The sequence below is a fragment of the Notamacropus eugenii genome, chromosome 1, assembly GCF_028372415.1.
Source record: "Notamacropus eugenii isolate mMacEug1 chromosome 1, mMacEug1.pri_v2, whole genome shotgun sequence".
Lineage (NCBI taxonomy): Eukaryota > Metazoa > Chordata > Mammalia > Diprotodontia > Macropodidae > Notamacropus > Notamacropus eugenii.
In genome coordinates, this window is record NC_092872.1 from 700,366,924 (window position 1) to 700,383,427 (window position 16,504).

General features: G+C 40.6%; 2 protein-coding genes across 7 annotated transcripts in view; both read left to right on the plus strand.

The window, feature by feature from the left end:
• LOC140519956 (uncharacterized) overlaps positions 1-7,295 on the plus strand; it is a 119,537-nt gene extending 112,242 nt beyond the window's left edge. The window contains exon 6 of the mRNA XM_072633523.1: positions 6,079-7,295. Within this exon, the coding sequence (XP_072489624.1) occupies positions 6,079-6,113 (35 nt within the window). The 3' untranslated portion in view covers positions 6,114-7,295. The remainder of the gene's footprint in view (positions 1-6,078) is intronic.
• Positions 1-16,504, plus strand: part of COX4I1 (cytochrome c oxidase subunit 4I1) — an 83,471-nt gene that overhangs the window by 38,316 nt on the left and 28,651 nt on the right. The window lies entirely within an intron of this gene.

Sequence of the window (16,504 nt, forward strand, 5' to 3'; positions counted from 1 at the left end):
ATGGTTTTGTCATCTGTTCCTCCTCCCGCCCAGTCCTTTCTGTTAAGACCACCATGGCCCCTTTCATCTGCCTTTTCCCTTTTCCTGGATTCCTTTGGTTCTCTTTCCTATGGCAGTTTTCCTTTTCAGCCTTTTCCTTCAGAGACTCTTTGGGGTCACCCAGTTTCCTTTCTTTCATATCTAAGTTTCTGATCTCTCCTTGGACTTTTCTTATTCTCATCAATGTCCTTTTCTGGCCTTTGGGGATTTCTCTTCCTTATCCCCTTTCTCTTGAATTTTGCAGGAGTTCTTTCCTTTAAGCTTTTCCTGTTTCTGTTTTTGTCAATGAAAACATTCTTGATATGTTTGCCTACTCTTTGGTGAGTCTTTGCTCCTCCTCAGGGGCTCCAATGAGGAATGCTCATATATGTCTTCCTTTTCTTTGGGTCCAATGTCTCTTCAAGACCATCTAGCAAGTGACAGGAGTATGGTGAATGACTGTTTGAGAAGTAGGACAGACAGCTTTACCAGCTTTACCCAGTCCAGCTCAGTATTACTTCCAAGGTGATTTACAAGAACAGAGAGACTGGGACAGGGTAGTGGTGGTAAACATTTAACTGGCTTTCTGAAGGACTAGAATGAACTCACAACACACTTGAAAGTTTAATCTGCATTATTTTATTCATCACTTTCTTAAGTCTAGAAGTCAATCAAACAATAAATTAAACTCCGATTTATAGATTTTGTTAATTTCTGAGGTGGAAAAGCTCTTGTGAGCTGGGACAAGATGGTTCCAGGATTGGAAGAAATTCCATGCCCATAGCTCTGTCCAGACCCTTTGCAATTTGCATAGTATCCTTAGCACAGGGCTTATCTATCTTTGTATCCCTAGTTCCCTATTGCTTCCAGGATCAAATATAAAATCCAATTTGGCTTTTAAAACCCTTTACAACTTGGCCTTCTTCCCTTTCCAGTTTTCTTACATCTTACTCCTCTCTGTGCACTCTTTGATCTGGTGACACTGGTCTCCTTGCTGTTCCTTCAACAAAACCTCCTTCTCTTGACTTCAGACATTTTCACAGACTTGGGATACTTTCCCTCCTTCCTTTATCTCCCAGAAGACTTTCCTGGTCCTCCTTAATGCTAGTGCATCCCTTCTGAGATTACTCTCAATTTATTCTATATATATCTTGTTTGTGCAAAGTTGTTTGTATGCAGTTTTCCCTATTAGACAGTAGGCTTCTTGAGAACAGGGACTTTAAAAAAAAGAATTACATGTAAATTACAATTACAGGTGAAAACAATTTTTAACTTTTTTTTAACATTCTGAGTTCCAAATTCCATCTCTCCTTCCCTCCCCACCTCCCTCATAGGATCTGTTTTTTGCCTTTCTTTATATCCCAGAAGCTTGGCACAGTACCTGCTTCATAGTATCTTCTAAATAAACGCTTGTTGATTTGACCTGATTAGACCACAGCATGTTTCTTCCACATACCAGGACTATCTTTAGGAGCCATTGTAAGACATTCATTGGAAGAGGATGATCACAAATGCAGGATAAGCCAAATTTCTTGCCTTCATTGATTTGAGTATGGTTCTCACCCTGCAATTTAACTTTGTGTCCTGTTGCAATTAAAATGAGAACAAAACCTCAGCTCCCCAGGGGAACCCATAGTACTCCTATTAGTAAAATGAGCAAAGGCAGATTATACAAGTTGAATTTTGTCATTTGAGGCAGACAAAATAGAAGGCCTGGCATGGCCAGTTGTCAATTCCCCACTCTGCTTCCTGCCAGTGACCTTGGGGAACCCACTTCTTGGTGGAGCTCAGTTTCCTCTTTTGTAAAATGAGAGGGTTGGCTTCAATAACTTTGTAGTCTCTAGATTTATAAGCTCTCACTCTGGGGTCAAGATGTCTGAATTTGATTGTGTATGGCCAGGATACTACTTTACTCCAAGAAACAGCATTTGCTACCTTAGCTGGACAGAAAGAAAGCTTCAATTTGATTTATAAACACAGCAAATAAGTTTAGGTAATTCAGCTTCTCATCCTATCCCTTTGTTTTCTTTGAAGAGGGCACCTATTTCCATTTACCTGACATGGCCTTTCTCATGACCAGACGGATTCCATGTCAGACAGCCACAAAAGAGATGCCAGAGTAAATGCCATCTCCTCCAGGAAGTACTCCCCAATGTCTCTTCTCTCCATGTCAGAAATAATCTCTCTCATGTCTTATTTTCTCTTCACCATTACAATGTGATAATTAAATAATGCTGTGTTTTAAAACTGTCTGTGTTGGAGTTTTATCACCCAATTCAACTATGGCTCCCTGAGGGCAGGGCCAGTATCATACCCATCCTCTATGTCTTTTGGCTTGCCTACCCCCGTGTTCTGACCTGAGTAAGCCCTTAATAGATGTTTAGCCTAGTAGGACAAAAACCCCATTCTTAACAATAATATACACCTTGAGATAAATGCATTAGGATTATGCATATATACATAGTGCAAGGTGCTTTTTGAGCTTGGAGAAGGGGATGTTGTTACTGACATGGGCGATTAGGGAAGGGCTTCCTGGAGGAGGTACCCTTTCAGTTGGACTTTGAAGAATCTTTCCTTACAATAGAAAAAACACAGACACTTTTATTATAAAGAATGACTTAGCAGTGGAAGAGCCAGAGGAAGTTTATGGATCTCCTTATTTTCTTGCTTATCTTTTACCTCAAATTCATCCCTGGTTTAGTGATCTAGAAGAGAAAAACAAACAAAACTCTAGAGTCTCTCTGTGTATATGTGTATTTTATAAAGTTAAGTACAGAAAAATGCAAACAATCTCAAACAGCTGAGGAGAAACACCAGGGAGTGCCATGATCTCATAAGAATGGTGTGGGCATTGCTAAACCTCGGAACAAGATGATCCTGGTAAAAAAAATGAGAAGGGCAAAAAACAAAATCAAGGTTTGGGGGAAAAATTCCCAAGGGCACTGCTAATCCTACTGGGAAAGGGGGAAAGCTTTTAAAAGCTACTTTGGAGACCAGAGGAAGATCAAAGAAGGAACAGGACAACTACACTCAGGATGAAGGAGATGATGATAAAGGGTCACAGAGGGAAGGCAAAATGTGTCTCTTTTCTCCACAATGGAAAATAATCTTCATACTGTAAAGAACAAAAATGAATGGCAGGGAATCCAAATCTAAGATAATTTGAGATGGCAAAAGAGTGCCTGATTATCCTCTACTAATTCAAGTTGCCAGGCCCTGATGAACATCTCAAAAAATAAAAATAATTTGCAAGTGTGAAAGCAGAACCACAATTTGTGATCTTAAATAAGAAAAGATACAGGATTGTAGACAGGTAACCATCCCATCTAAAAAAGCAATGGACATAAGTTCTTCAAAATTTCGATTGATTAACTTGAATTTAATTCCTGGAAAAATTCTAGAATTTCTTATTAAAGGAAAAGTTGTGAACGATTAGAAAGGAATTGTTATTTGTCCTTTGTTCTAGAAGAAGACCAATGACATCAGGAAGGTGATGTCTTGACTTGTAAGTGAATTGGATTTAAGTGAGGCAAGACTGCTCAAAGCCACCAGCCTCACTCTCTCCTCCACAGCCATCAGAGTTCAGTGGCAGGACATAGGTCAGGGCAACAGGAGATGGCCTGGGATGCAGAGGGAGGTGCTGGCCATTTTGAGCTAAGGTCTTTCCCCAGTCTCAGTTTGTCTGAGGCAACACCCATTCAGTGATTTAAGGCTAGCTAAGAAATGAGGCAAAAGATGGCCTCAAAAAAAAAAAAAATCCATCTGGAAGGGGAAGACCCTCTGGATTTCTGGTCAGAATAGAAACAATTGCTATTTACACATGCTCTGAGTCATCAAAACCCAAACAAGCACCAAGTGAGCCTTGGACTGGAACCTATTATTGGTCAATCAGGGAGAGCCAGAGTGATTTGGGTTAAAAGGAATAGTCAAATAGCTCCATTTGAATCCCAATGGACTTTATTAAATCCTAATTTTTCAGAGTTCTATTTCAAGAAATCATAAATGAAACTACATGGGACAGAAGTGTTAACTGTCTTAGTTTTTAAAAAATAATAGAATAAATAAGTAAAAATAAGACTGAGTGATCAGTCACACCCCCAGTCCCTCATTAGAATGAGCTCATCTCTCATTATATTATTCATTCTTCTCATTAACTGTTAGCTGGGGCAGCTAGGTGGTGCAGTGGATAGAGCACCAGTGCAGGAGTCAGGAGGACCTGAGTTGAAATTTCACTTCAGACACTTGACACTCACTAGCTGTGTGACCTTGGGTAAGTCACTTAACCCCAATTGCCTCATCCTGGGTCATCTCCAGTCATCCTGATGAATATCTGGGTCACTGGATTCAGATGGCTCTGGAGGAGAAGTGAGGCTGGTGACCTGCACAGTCCTCCCTCACTCAAAAACAAAAAAGTCAAGTGCGAGTCATGTCATTATTTCTCTGATGGCATATTCTTCTTTGGCAATGAAGGAGAAACATACATAATTATTAGCCAATCAGAGTTGATTGCCACCTTCCAAAACACCCTTCCTTCCAAGGGCATTTAAGTACTGAGTGGGTTTCATCGTGAGTCTTCAACTTTTGAGAGTGCCACTGACCAGGAAGGGAAGTAGACATCACTAAGAGCCAGTTTTGATTATGCTTGATTTAACTGATTTCCCTTTTCAATAGTTACTACATCGAAAGATGGGAGGGGGGAATGGGAGGGGAATGCCAAAGAAAGTATCTTTGTATAATAGCAAGAGATTTGATAAGTTCTTTCACAATAGCCTTGTGGAAAGGATAGAAAATTATAGGATAGATGGTAGGTGAGGTGTATATGAATGAATGAATGATTTACTAAATGCTTATCATGTGCAAAGCACTGTGTTAAATGCTGGAGACACAAAGAGAGAGTAGGACACTCTGCTCTCAAGGAGCTCACATTGTGAAGGGGAGGACAACACACATGGAAGGTTTCAGCTGCAGGTCAGATGGAAAGGTCCCCTGGTCCTCAGGGTGCAGTTGTGAAGCAGATGTTAATATCTCTCCTTTAATGAAATTTCCACTAATAAAATCTTCTCAGTTTCTGATTTTGAACCACTTGACATTGCCAAGGATTTGGTGGCAAGAACCTCCCTTTCTGGATCTTCAGTAGTTACGGCTGTAGCTGCAGGAGCAGCTTCCAGGCTCTAACTCCCCAGGGGTGACTTCCCAGGATTAGAGTTAAGGGTTCTGGGATGGAAACCTATTATTCCCAAGACCCTTGGCTTCAGAGTCTGGTGCTATCTCCATCAGAAATTCAGAGTCAAGGGGGTGGGGGTATTTTGACATAGTTGGCACAATTTGTCTCTATCTCTCCCTAGGGATATCTTACTTCATCTAGGTTGGCTCTGTGGTTGGCAACTAGGGGGAAGGGCCATCCCCTTCTCCACAGTACTCATCTCTCCCAATGCTAAGTCTAAGGAACTGAGCTAAAAGGAGAACTAGTGGCTGGGATGGGTGTGGGATTCTGTCACTCCATGGATTCATATCTTTTGTTTGCTGTTGGTGGCACTTAGTATGTAGTTGCTGCTGGTGGTGATGAGGAGGGTTGGCCTTTTCCCACAATGATTTCTCTCTTCATGGATGGCTGTGGGGGCCAGGCTAGAAGCAGGGCTGGTGATTTGAAGGGCACTACTATTCTCAAAGCTCTTGGGTTCAGGGTCCTGGGCTGTTTCCATCAGGGTCTGAAGGGAGCACAGTGGTCAAGGTGGTGGTAGTGCTTTGACTTGTCTGGCCCAGGTTGTCTCCTGTCTTTCCTTCTGGCAAGTTCATCAAATCTGAGGAGGACATGAAGCTAAGAAAGGGGATGGCAGAAAGATACAAAAAGATCCTGACATGCTGCAGTGATAGGTTGACTCTAATAGAGGAAATTTTAATAGAATCTTAGATGAAAGGTTTAATAAGAGAGATATGTATAAAAATCTTATATTAGGGTTAAAAAAATAACAACTCTAGGTTGGGGATGGGGTCCTTCCATCTGAAGTTACATTGTGTTGGCTTTGTACATGTCTTGTAACATCATGTCTTTCCCATTAGGATGTAAGCTCCTGGCCACGAACTCATCTTTGTGAATTCAAATCTGGCATCAGACCTTTACTAGCTGTGTGACCCCAGGCAAGTCAATTAACCTTGTTTGCCTCAGTTTCCTCATCTGCAAAATGAAGTGGAGAAGGAATGGTAAATCATCTCATGAAAACCCCAAATGGGATCTGAAGAGTCTGAAACCACCGAACAATAACAACAAACCAAATAGTGATAGTGAAAAAGAACATTCTTTCTTTGCCCTAGATCTTGGTTTAAGATAGATACTAATTATATTTAACAAAGGATCTGTTTATTCCTAAGATTTTCTTTTTAAATAACAGGAATAGATGCTTTATCTTCTCAAAAACTTTTTCTGCATCTATTGACTTAATAATATGATTTTTGTGGTTTGTATATATAGTCAACTGTACTTTAGAGATTTCTTAATATTGTACTAACTCTATATTCCTGGTATAAATCCAACCTGGTTATTATGTATACTTTTTGGGATGTTTTGTTATAGTTTCCTTGCTAATATTTTATTTAAAACATTTTATATCAATATTTATTAGAGATATTATATAAAGTTATACAGGCATACAGTTTTATTTCTCTGTTTTGACTCTCCCCATTTTAGGCATTAAGACCATATTAGTATCATAGAAGGAACTTGGTAGGATTCTTCTTTTCCAACTAAAAAAAAATCCTGTATATAGTAATAGAACTACTTCTTCTTTAAATGTTTGGTAGAATTTGGATATTAATCCATCTTATTCCATAGTGTTTTTCTTTGGGAGCTCATTTAGGGCTTGCTCAATGTTTTCCCCCTGAAAGTGTGTAACTTGGGCATTTTATAATAAGCCACTTAACTTCTGTTTGCTTTAGTTTCCTTATTGCAAAATGGGAATGATAATATTACCTACTCTCCAGGTAGGGATCCTTTTGTGAGGATCAAATAAGATAATTATTGTACTGTGCTCAGCATAGCATCTGGCATATATATACATATACATATACATGTATATATATATTAGCCATCATACTGTTAAATATTCATCCATTTCACCTAGATCATCAATTTTATTTCAAATAATTGGGCAAAATAGTTTCTAATAATTTCCTTTGTTTCTTGATTTGTTGTGAATTTGTTCTTTTTATTTTTGATACTGGTAATTTGGTTTTCCTCTTTTTAAAAAATCAAATTGGCTGATAGTTTTTATAATAAAGTTCCTGGTTTTATTTTCTAATTCAATTTTTTCTTTAAATTCTGTTAATTTTTTTCAGGATTTCTATTTTAATTATTAAGAATTTTTAAAAAATTGCTGATTTTCTAGTTTTTTTATGTTCCATGCCCAATTCATTGACTTCTTTCTCTCTTTTTTATTAAAGTGTTTAGTGATATAAATTTGCTTGTAAGGATTGCTTTGGTTACATCATAAAAATTCTGGTATGTTGTCTTGTCATCTTTTTTTTTTTTAAATTTATTTATTTATTTCACTTTTAACATTCATTTTCACAGAATTTTTGGGCTCCAAATTTTCTCCCCCCTTGTCCCCTCCCCCCACCCCAAAACACCGAGCATTCAAATTGCCCCCATCACCACTCCACTCTCTCCTCCATCATTCCTCTCTGCCCTTGTCTCCATCCTCTCCTCTGTCCTGTTGGGCCAAATAACTTTCTATACCCCTTTACCTGTATTTCTTATTTCCTAGCGGCAAGAACAGTACTTGACAGTTATTCCTAAAACTTTGAGTTCCAACTTCTTTTCGTCCCTCCCTCCCCACCCCCTCCCTTTGGAAGGCAAGCAATTCAATATAGGCCAAATCTGTGTAGTTTTGCAAATGACTTCCATAATAGTTGTGTTGTATAAGACTAACTATATTTCCCTCCATCCTATCCTGCTTCCAATTATTTCTATTCTCTCTTTTGATCCTGTCCCTCCCTGTGAGTGTCAACCTCAAATTGTACCCTCCTCCCCGTGCCCTCCCTTCCATCATCCCCCCCACCCTGTTTATCCCCTTGTCCCCCACCTTCCTGTATTGTAAGATAGGTTTTTCATACCAAAATGAGTGTGCATTTTATTCCTTCCTTTAGTGGAATGTGATGAGAGTAAACTTCATGTTTTTCTCTCACCACCCCTCTTTTTCCCCAAACTAAAAGTCTTTTGCTTGCCTCTTTTATGAGAGATAATTTGCCCCATTCCATTTCTCCCTTTCTCCTCCCATATATTTCTCTCTCACTGCTTTTTTTTTTTAAGATATGATCCCATCCTATTCAATTCACTCTGCACACTCTGTCTCTGTGCATGTGCATGTGTGTGTGTGTAATCCCACCCAGTACCCAGATACTGAATAGTTTCAAGAGTTACAAATATTGTCTTTTCATGTAGCGATGTAAACAGTTCAACTTTTATAAGTCCCTTATGACTTCTCTTTGCTGTTTACCTTTTCATGCTTCTCTTCATTCTTGTGTTTGAAAGTCAAATTTTCTTTTTAGCTCTGGTCTTTTCATCAAGAATGCTTGAAAGTCCTCTATTTCATTGAAAGACCAATTTTTCCCCTGAAGTATTATACTCAGTTTTGCTGGGTAGGTGATTCTTGGTTTTAGTCCTAGTTCCTTTGACTTCTGGAATATCCTATTCCATGCCCTTCGATCCCTTAATGTAGAAGCTGCTAGATCTTGTGTTATCCTGATTGTATTTCCACAATACTTGAATTGTTTCTTTCTAGCTGCTTGCAATATTTTCTCCTTGACCTGGGAATTCTGGAATTTGGCCACAATATTCCTAGGAGTTTCTCTTTTTGGATCTTTTTCAGGTGGTGATCGGTGGATTCTTTCAATATTTATTTTGCCCTCTGGTTCTAGAATCTCAGGGCAGTTTTCCTTGATAATTTCATGAAAGATGATGTCTAGGCTCTTTTTTTGATCATGGCTTTCAGGTAGGCCCATAATTTTTAAATTGTCTCTCCTGGATCTATTTTCCAGGTCAGTTGTTTTTCCAATGAGATATTTCACATTATCTTCCATTTTTTCATTCTTTTGGTTTTGTTTTGTGATTTCTTGGTTTCTCATAAAGTCATTAGCCTCCATCTGTTCCATTCTAATTTTGAAAGAACTATTTTCTTCATTGAGCTTTTGAACCTCCTTTTCCATTTGGCTAATTCTGCTTTTGAAAGCATTCTTCTCCTCATTGGCTTCTTGAACCTCTTTTGCCAGTTGAGTTAGCCTATTTTTCAGGGTGTTATTTTCTTCCGCATTTTTTTGGGTCTCCTTTAGCAGGGTGCTGATTTGTTGTTCATACTTTGCTTGCAAGTCTTTTATTGCTCTTCCCAGTTTTTCCTCCACCTCTCTAACATAATTTTGAAAATTTTTTGAGCTCTTTATGACCTTTTCCCAGAACTGATCCCATTGAGTGGGCTGGGATATAGAAGCACTGACTTCCGTGTCTTCCCCTGATGGTGAGCACCGCTCTTCCTCATCAGAAAGGAGGGGAGGAGAAACCTGCTCACCAAGAAAGTAACCCTCTATAGTCTTGGGTTTTTTCCCTTTTCTGGGCATTTTCCCAGCCAGTGACTTGACCTCTGAATATTCTCCTCACACCCACCTCGCCTCCTGATCCTCCCAGCCAGTGCTTGGGGTCTGAGACTCAAATGTTGCTTCCCAGGGCTCAGGGCTTTGGGCAGGGGCAGGGCTGCTATTCAGTGTGAGATCAAGTTCAGCTACCCGGGTGGGGGCAGGGCCGCCTCACGGGCTCAGTTCCCTCAGGGGGTTTATGCAAAGACCTTCAACAATGGATCCAGGCTCCTGCCTGCTTGGGGGGCCTCGGTCTGTTCCTGCCTCCGCTGTTGCCTCCCAAGGGGGCCTGAGTATGGGAGCACCCCACTCCCCTCTCGACCCACCAAAGAGACCTTCTCGCCGACCCCCGTCACCTGTGGGTGGAGGGACCCCCGCGGCGGCCGCTGGAGATCCCATCCCTGAAGTCCGCTTGGATCTGCTCCTCTCGGTGCCATGGCCGCGGCAGGGCTGGGCTGGGCTCCGCGTCCGCAGCGCGATGGACCTTTTGCGAGAGGTTTGCAGGTCCCTCTGGAACAGAAATCTTATCCGTTCCCCTGTTATGTGGCTTCTCCTGCTCCCGAATTTATTGGCAGCTCTTTACTACGGATATTTCATGGCCTGTGGGTTTGGAGCTAGCATATTTGTGTGTTTCTACTCCGCCATCTTGGCTCCCCATGGATGCCTTTTCAAAGACTGTCCTCTATCGTCTTGTCATCTTTAAATAAAATTGCTTATTGTTTCTATGATTTGTTCTTGCCTAGCCATTCTTCAGAGTTAAGCTACTCCATCTCCATTGGACTGTAATAATTTCTTTCATAGCTCTTTGTTGAATGTGTGTGTGTGTGTACTGCATTGTGATCCATGAAAGATAAATTTAATATTTCTGCTTTTTTGTGGTTTTTATGCTCTAATTCATAATTAATTTTTATAAAGGTACCATACAAGCTGAGAAATATGTATATAACTCATACTAGGTATAGTATATATTTACATATATAAATATGCATGTATGTGTGCATTTATATATTATTATATGATATATTATATATATATATATCACATGGTATAGTATAGTACACACATACACTTTATATTATCACCTAATATTTGCCAGAGGTCTATCATATTTAACTTTTTAAAAATTCTATTCAGGTCCTTAACTTTTCTCATTTATTTTTTGGTCAGATTTCTCAATGTATGAAACAGATCCTTTGAGGTCCCCCACTATTATAGCTTTACTGTCTATTTCTCCCTGTAACTGACTTAACTTTTCATTTAAATATTTAGATGCTATGCAAATGAGAGCATGTATATTTAGTTTTGACCTTAATTCACTGTCTGGTACCTTTCAGCAAAATGTAGTTTCTCAGTGCTCTCTTGAAGTTTATTTTTGCTGTTCCCTTTTTCTGAGATCATTATGGCTATCCTTGGAGAAAACAATCTTCAACTGTATTTACAAAAAACGTACTTGCAGTACTTACCTTGCAAAGGAACAACAAAAACCCCACAAATCACACTTAACAAGGGAGATGTTGGCATGCCACTCTGCCTTAATCAGAATACATCTGGAGTTTTCCATTACATTCTGCGTGTCACTTTTTAAGAAGAACGCTCGTTAGCTAGAGTGCATACAACGGGAGGATGAGCACGTTGCTGGCTTTGTGACCTCATTTTGGGGTTTTCTTGGCAAAGATACTGGAGTAGTTTGCCATTTCCTTTTCCAGCTCATTTTACAGATGAGGAACTGAGGCAAACAGGGTGAAGTGACTTGCCCAGGGTCACACAGCTAGTAAGTATTAGAGACCAGATTTGAACTCAGGAAGCCTCTTCCTGACTCCAGGACAGGCACTCTGTGCACTATGGGGCCATCTAGCTGCCCCAGAGGTAAGTTGGTGAGGGAACTTGAAATCATGCTATGCGGACATCACTTGAAGGGACTGGGGAACTTCAACGTGTAGAAGGGAAGATTTAGGGATGACATGATAGCTGGTTTTAAGTACCTGAAGGGCTATTATATAGAAGCAAATATGCTTATTTGGCTTGGACCTAAGAGGCTCAAACAGTTGCAATGGAAGGAAGTTTGCTCCATATAAGGAAAAACTTTCTAACAATTAGGGCTGTCTAAAAATGGAATGGTGGACCTTTGGTAGTAGTGAGCTCCTCCTCACTGAATGACTTCAAGGAGAAGCTGGAGATATCATATAAGGATTTCCTATTCAGATATATGCTGAACTTCGACAACTTCTAAGGTCCCTCTCAACTCTGGGACCCTCTGATTCCATCACTGAAGGTCCCTTTCAGGGCTAATATCAAAATTTTTTTTATTAAAAATTTTTTTTATCATTCTTTAAAAATTGTTTTTGAGTTCCAAATTCTCTCTCCCTCCAGTCCCTCCCCAACCCACTGAGAAATCAAGCAGTGTGATACCCATTATACATGTGAATGCAAAACATTTCCACTAATATTTGATTTTCAAATGTCTTTTCTAGTTTTGAGTTTCCATGTTTCAATGCTCCTTCAGGCTCTAACACTGACTTAATGTGTCCTCATCTATAAAATGAGGGGGTTGAACTCAATCCCCTCTAGGGTCCTTTAAGCCTAAGTCTATCATATTATAATTCTATTATCATTGTTGTGATTAAATCAACACTACATACTGACTAAGTGACTCTTTTTCTCTAGAACTTGACAATGGCTATTACTAACAGCCATTCTAGTCATTACACGTACTCTTGAATCTTTTGACTTAGATTCATGCCAGCTAGGTAGGATGGTTAAATCAAGGCCCATTTAATAATTTTGTAGGGACTGTGTTGTAGTAGATTTCTTACATGCTTTACTAATGTACTACTATCATATATACTTAGCAAGTCAACCAGATCAGACTATTCTAGTGACTTTCCCTTACCTAATCCAAGCTACCAGTTCAAAACCAAGAAAAACTGGGTGTCAGAGGTCCCTGATCAATTCAAGCTATATCTGAGAGCTCACATACTATGTGATTTTGGTCAGATCATTGGGCTTTCTGCCCTTCTATGTCTTTATCTATATAATAGGGATATTGCTGGGGACACAAAAAGGCAAAAGATAGACTCTGACCTCAAGGAGCTTACGATCTGATGTGGACGAGACCACACACGAACAAATGTAGAGGTATGCGATAAAATAAGCACTTGAAATGGGCCACTTCATTTAACATGACCCTGTGGGAAGGGGTGTGTTTGAACAGAAATCCCCTTGTTGCCCTGGCAACCACGGTACTTGGCAAGAACTGCTCCTACTCAATTAGGCACCTTCTTGGCCTATTGCCCCACCTCCTGGGGATTTTACATTATTTAATAGCTTATATTTGAAAATGTTGGAGACTCATTTCCTTTCTCCACAATATTCCTGAGCTGAGTCAATGTTTTTATCACCATTTTAGAGTCAAAGAAATAGAAGACAGAAAGACCAAATGGTCTGACCAAAATCAGTCTGTGAGCTCCAGGATATAGCTTGAATTCATCAGGGACCTCTGACATCTGGTCCTCTCTTGGTTTTTAGACTGATAGCTTAAATCAGGTAGGGGAAAGTCACTAGGATAGAGAAGTCTGGTCTGTAAATCAATCAAACTTCTGTAAATTGTCAAGTACTATGTGAGAAGCAAGGTAGAACGAGTACTGGTTTTAGAATCAGAGATATATTGAGTGTGAATCCTGCGTCTACATTCACTAGTTGTCTTTCCCCTGGAAAACTTAACTTTTCTCAGTTACTTCAGCTGTAAAAGGAGTTAATTTGCTCATTGTCTATCAAACAGGTTTGTGAACAAGGTAAACTTGGTAAACCTGACAGAGTACGGTAAATATATGCTATTATCATCGACGCTATTATTGAGTGAATTGGACAACTGAAGGACATAGGAACCACTTCTGATTTATCTTCATACCTGTCCTAGATTGTTGAATAAGCAATTGTTAGAATTATAGAATTGAAAAACACCTGTCTTCTACTGGATTGGCTAAATTTGTCTCAAGTATTATTGAAATAATATTTGTAAAGCACTTACCACAGGGCAAGGCACATAGTAGGTGCTTAATAGATTCTTGTTCTTTTCTCCTTCCTCTCATTTTACTGATAAAAAACTGAGGCAAAAAGAGGGGTAAGGACTTTGTATCACAGTCAGAAAAAAAAATAATGAGGCCATTTGCGGAGAGGTTCCTCTTCTCCTCTCTTCATCTCCCATCAGACATCCTCCTTTACCCACGTCTCACATGAAGAAGCAAACCCTTCTACACGCACACTGGATCCATTCCATCTTCCTTCTCCAGCATGTTGCCTCTGCTGTTCTCCCTCCCCTCTCATCTTGAATCTCCCCATGCTTCCCTGCTGCCTGCAAACACACCCATGTCTCCCTATCCTTAAAAACTCATTTGATCCTACCATCTCCATTACCATCATCTTGTCTGCCTCAGTTTCCTCAACTGAAAAATGGGGATAATAACAGCACCTACTTCCCAGGGTTGTGAGAATAGATATTTATAAAGTGCTTAGTGCATATGCACCTTCCTTCCTTCCTTCTTTCTCTCCCTTTTTTCCTCCTTCCTTCCCAGCTAAACTCCTTGAGAAGGCCATTTATATTCTGTATACCTACTTCCTCTCCTCTCACTCTTTGAAACCCTCTGCAGTCTGACTTCTGACCTCTCTTGAGTTCCCAGTGAGTCTCTGGCATTGTTGATAATCTCCTCCTGGGCCCTGTCTCCTCTTTAGATGTCTATGACTCAGTTCTTTCCAGGTTCTCCTCCTATCTGTTGTCCTTCTCAGTCTCCTTTGCAGGTTCTGAAGTCAGGTCACACCCATTAACTGTAGGTGTCCCTTGGCTCCATCCTGGGCCTTCTAATTTCCCACTCCACTCCCACTTGATGTCATCAGCTCCCTAGGATTCAACTCTTGTCCCTAAGCTGATGATCTGCCTTTATCTAGCTCTCACCTGTAGTCTTGCATCACCAGTACCTTTTGGACTCCTTCCTATAGGCATCTCAAACTCAACATGTCCAAAACAGAACTCACTAATGTGCAGGGCACCCTCATGGTCTTCTCACTCATGCAGGTTCACAACCTGATTCCTCACTTGCACTCACTCCACCTGCCCAAGCTGGTGCCAAGTCTTACTGCTGCTCTCTTCACAACATCCCTGATGTGTGTCCCATCTGTCCACTCTCACAGCTCTCCATCACCTCCTACCTGGACTACTGCAATAATCTGCTGTTTGGTATCTGTGTCTGTCTTTCCCTGTTCCACAAAGTGGTTTTCCTAACATGCAGGTCTGCCTGTCCCGAAACCCCCCAAGTCGTTAATCTATGGCTCCTTCTTACCTAGAGGATCAACCATAACAAAATCCTTTTTGTCCTTCAAAGCCCATTACAACCTGGCCCCTTCCTCTCTTTTCCATCTCCTTACTCCTCTCCAAGTCCTCTGTAACCTGGTAACACTAATGAGTGTCCTTACTGTTCTTCCAGTATGACATGACCACTCTAGGATGTTTCTTCTCACTGGCTCTCTCCTACACTTGGAATGCTCTACCTTCCCTCAGACACCCCACCCCCCAGCCTCTGCTCAGAGATGACCTTTGTTTGCACTGTACATCTAGATTTCATGTGAACAGTTTTTGCTTGTCTAGTCCTATTAGAACATGGGTTCCTTGAAAGCAGGCATAGTGTTTCTGCTTTTCTTTGTATGTCCGGTGCTTGTATGGCAGGCACACGGTAAGTGTTTAGTAAACGTTTGCTGACTGACTGACTTGGCCTGAGGTCACAGACAGTAAATGGTAAGTCTTGGAAGCAGATCCATGAACTCTGGCTTAGAATCTATTAAAAAAACAAGTTCGATTCAGCTCAGCTTATTTTGCCCTGAGCATTTTACTGGCATAAGATTTGATAATGGGGGTTTAGGGACTGAGAATGTGCAGGTTTTGATTTTGTTTGTGGCACAGTGGAAACAACTCTGGATCTAGCCAGCGGTCCTTAGACCACATTCTGGCTAATTTACTTCATTCTGTACCATATACTTGAAAATATGGGGCAGCTAGATGGTGCAGTGGGTAGAGTTCTGGGTGTCTTCCTGAGTTCAAATTTGGCCTCAGACACTTACTAGCTTCTGATCAAGTCACTTTACCCAGTTTGCCTCAGTTTCCTCTTCTGCCAAATGAGCTGGAGAAACACTCAGAGAACGCACTGTTATCTTTGCCAAGAAAACCCCAAATAAGGTCATGAAGAGTTGGACACAACTAAAATGACTGAACAAAACAACATACTTGAAAATGTCCTTGAATAAGTTTCTTTCTCTACCTTATCCCTGAGTTGGGCCAGAACTTTGACCCCCTATTTTATATACAGAGGACAAAATGCCTGTGACCCAAACCAAACTGCACGCACACAGTGCCCAAGATCCACAATGCAGACTGAACCGAGGAGGGACATCTACCTGACCCCTATTCTCTCGATTTTTGGACTGTCACCTTGGGTACATCACTTCTCACAGGGCTGGTTTCCTCATCTGTAAAATGAATGTCGCTCTAGATAAGTTAGCATTTATACAGTGTCTGTTATGGCAGGCACTGAGTTAAGTGCTTTACAAATATTATCTCATTTAATCCTCACCACAACCTATATAAATGAGACCGGCTTCTGTAGACTTCATTCCACCCCCAACCATTCACAGTTGACCCCACAGCTAAAGAGTCACTCATAACCAGCTGATCATAGCTCCTACAAAGGTGAAGGTGGTCAGGTTGGTCAGCAATGGCTGGGGAGCCCAGGATGGTGTTGGAAAGGTGAATGAAACTGGAACAAGGTTTCAATCAGGACCCAAATGACCCCTGCAACCATTTCTTCTGCTCCTCTATACC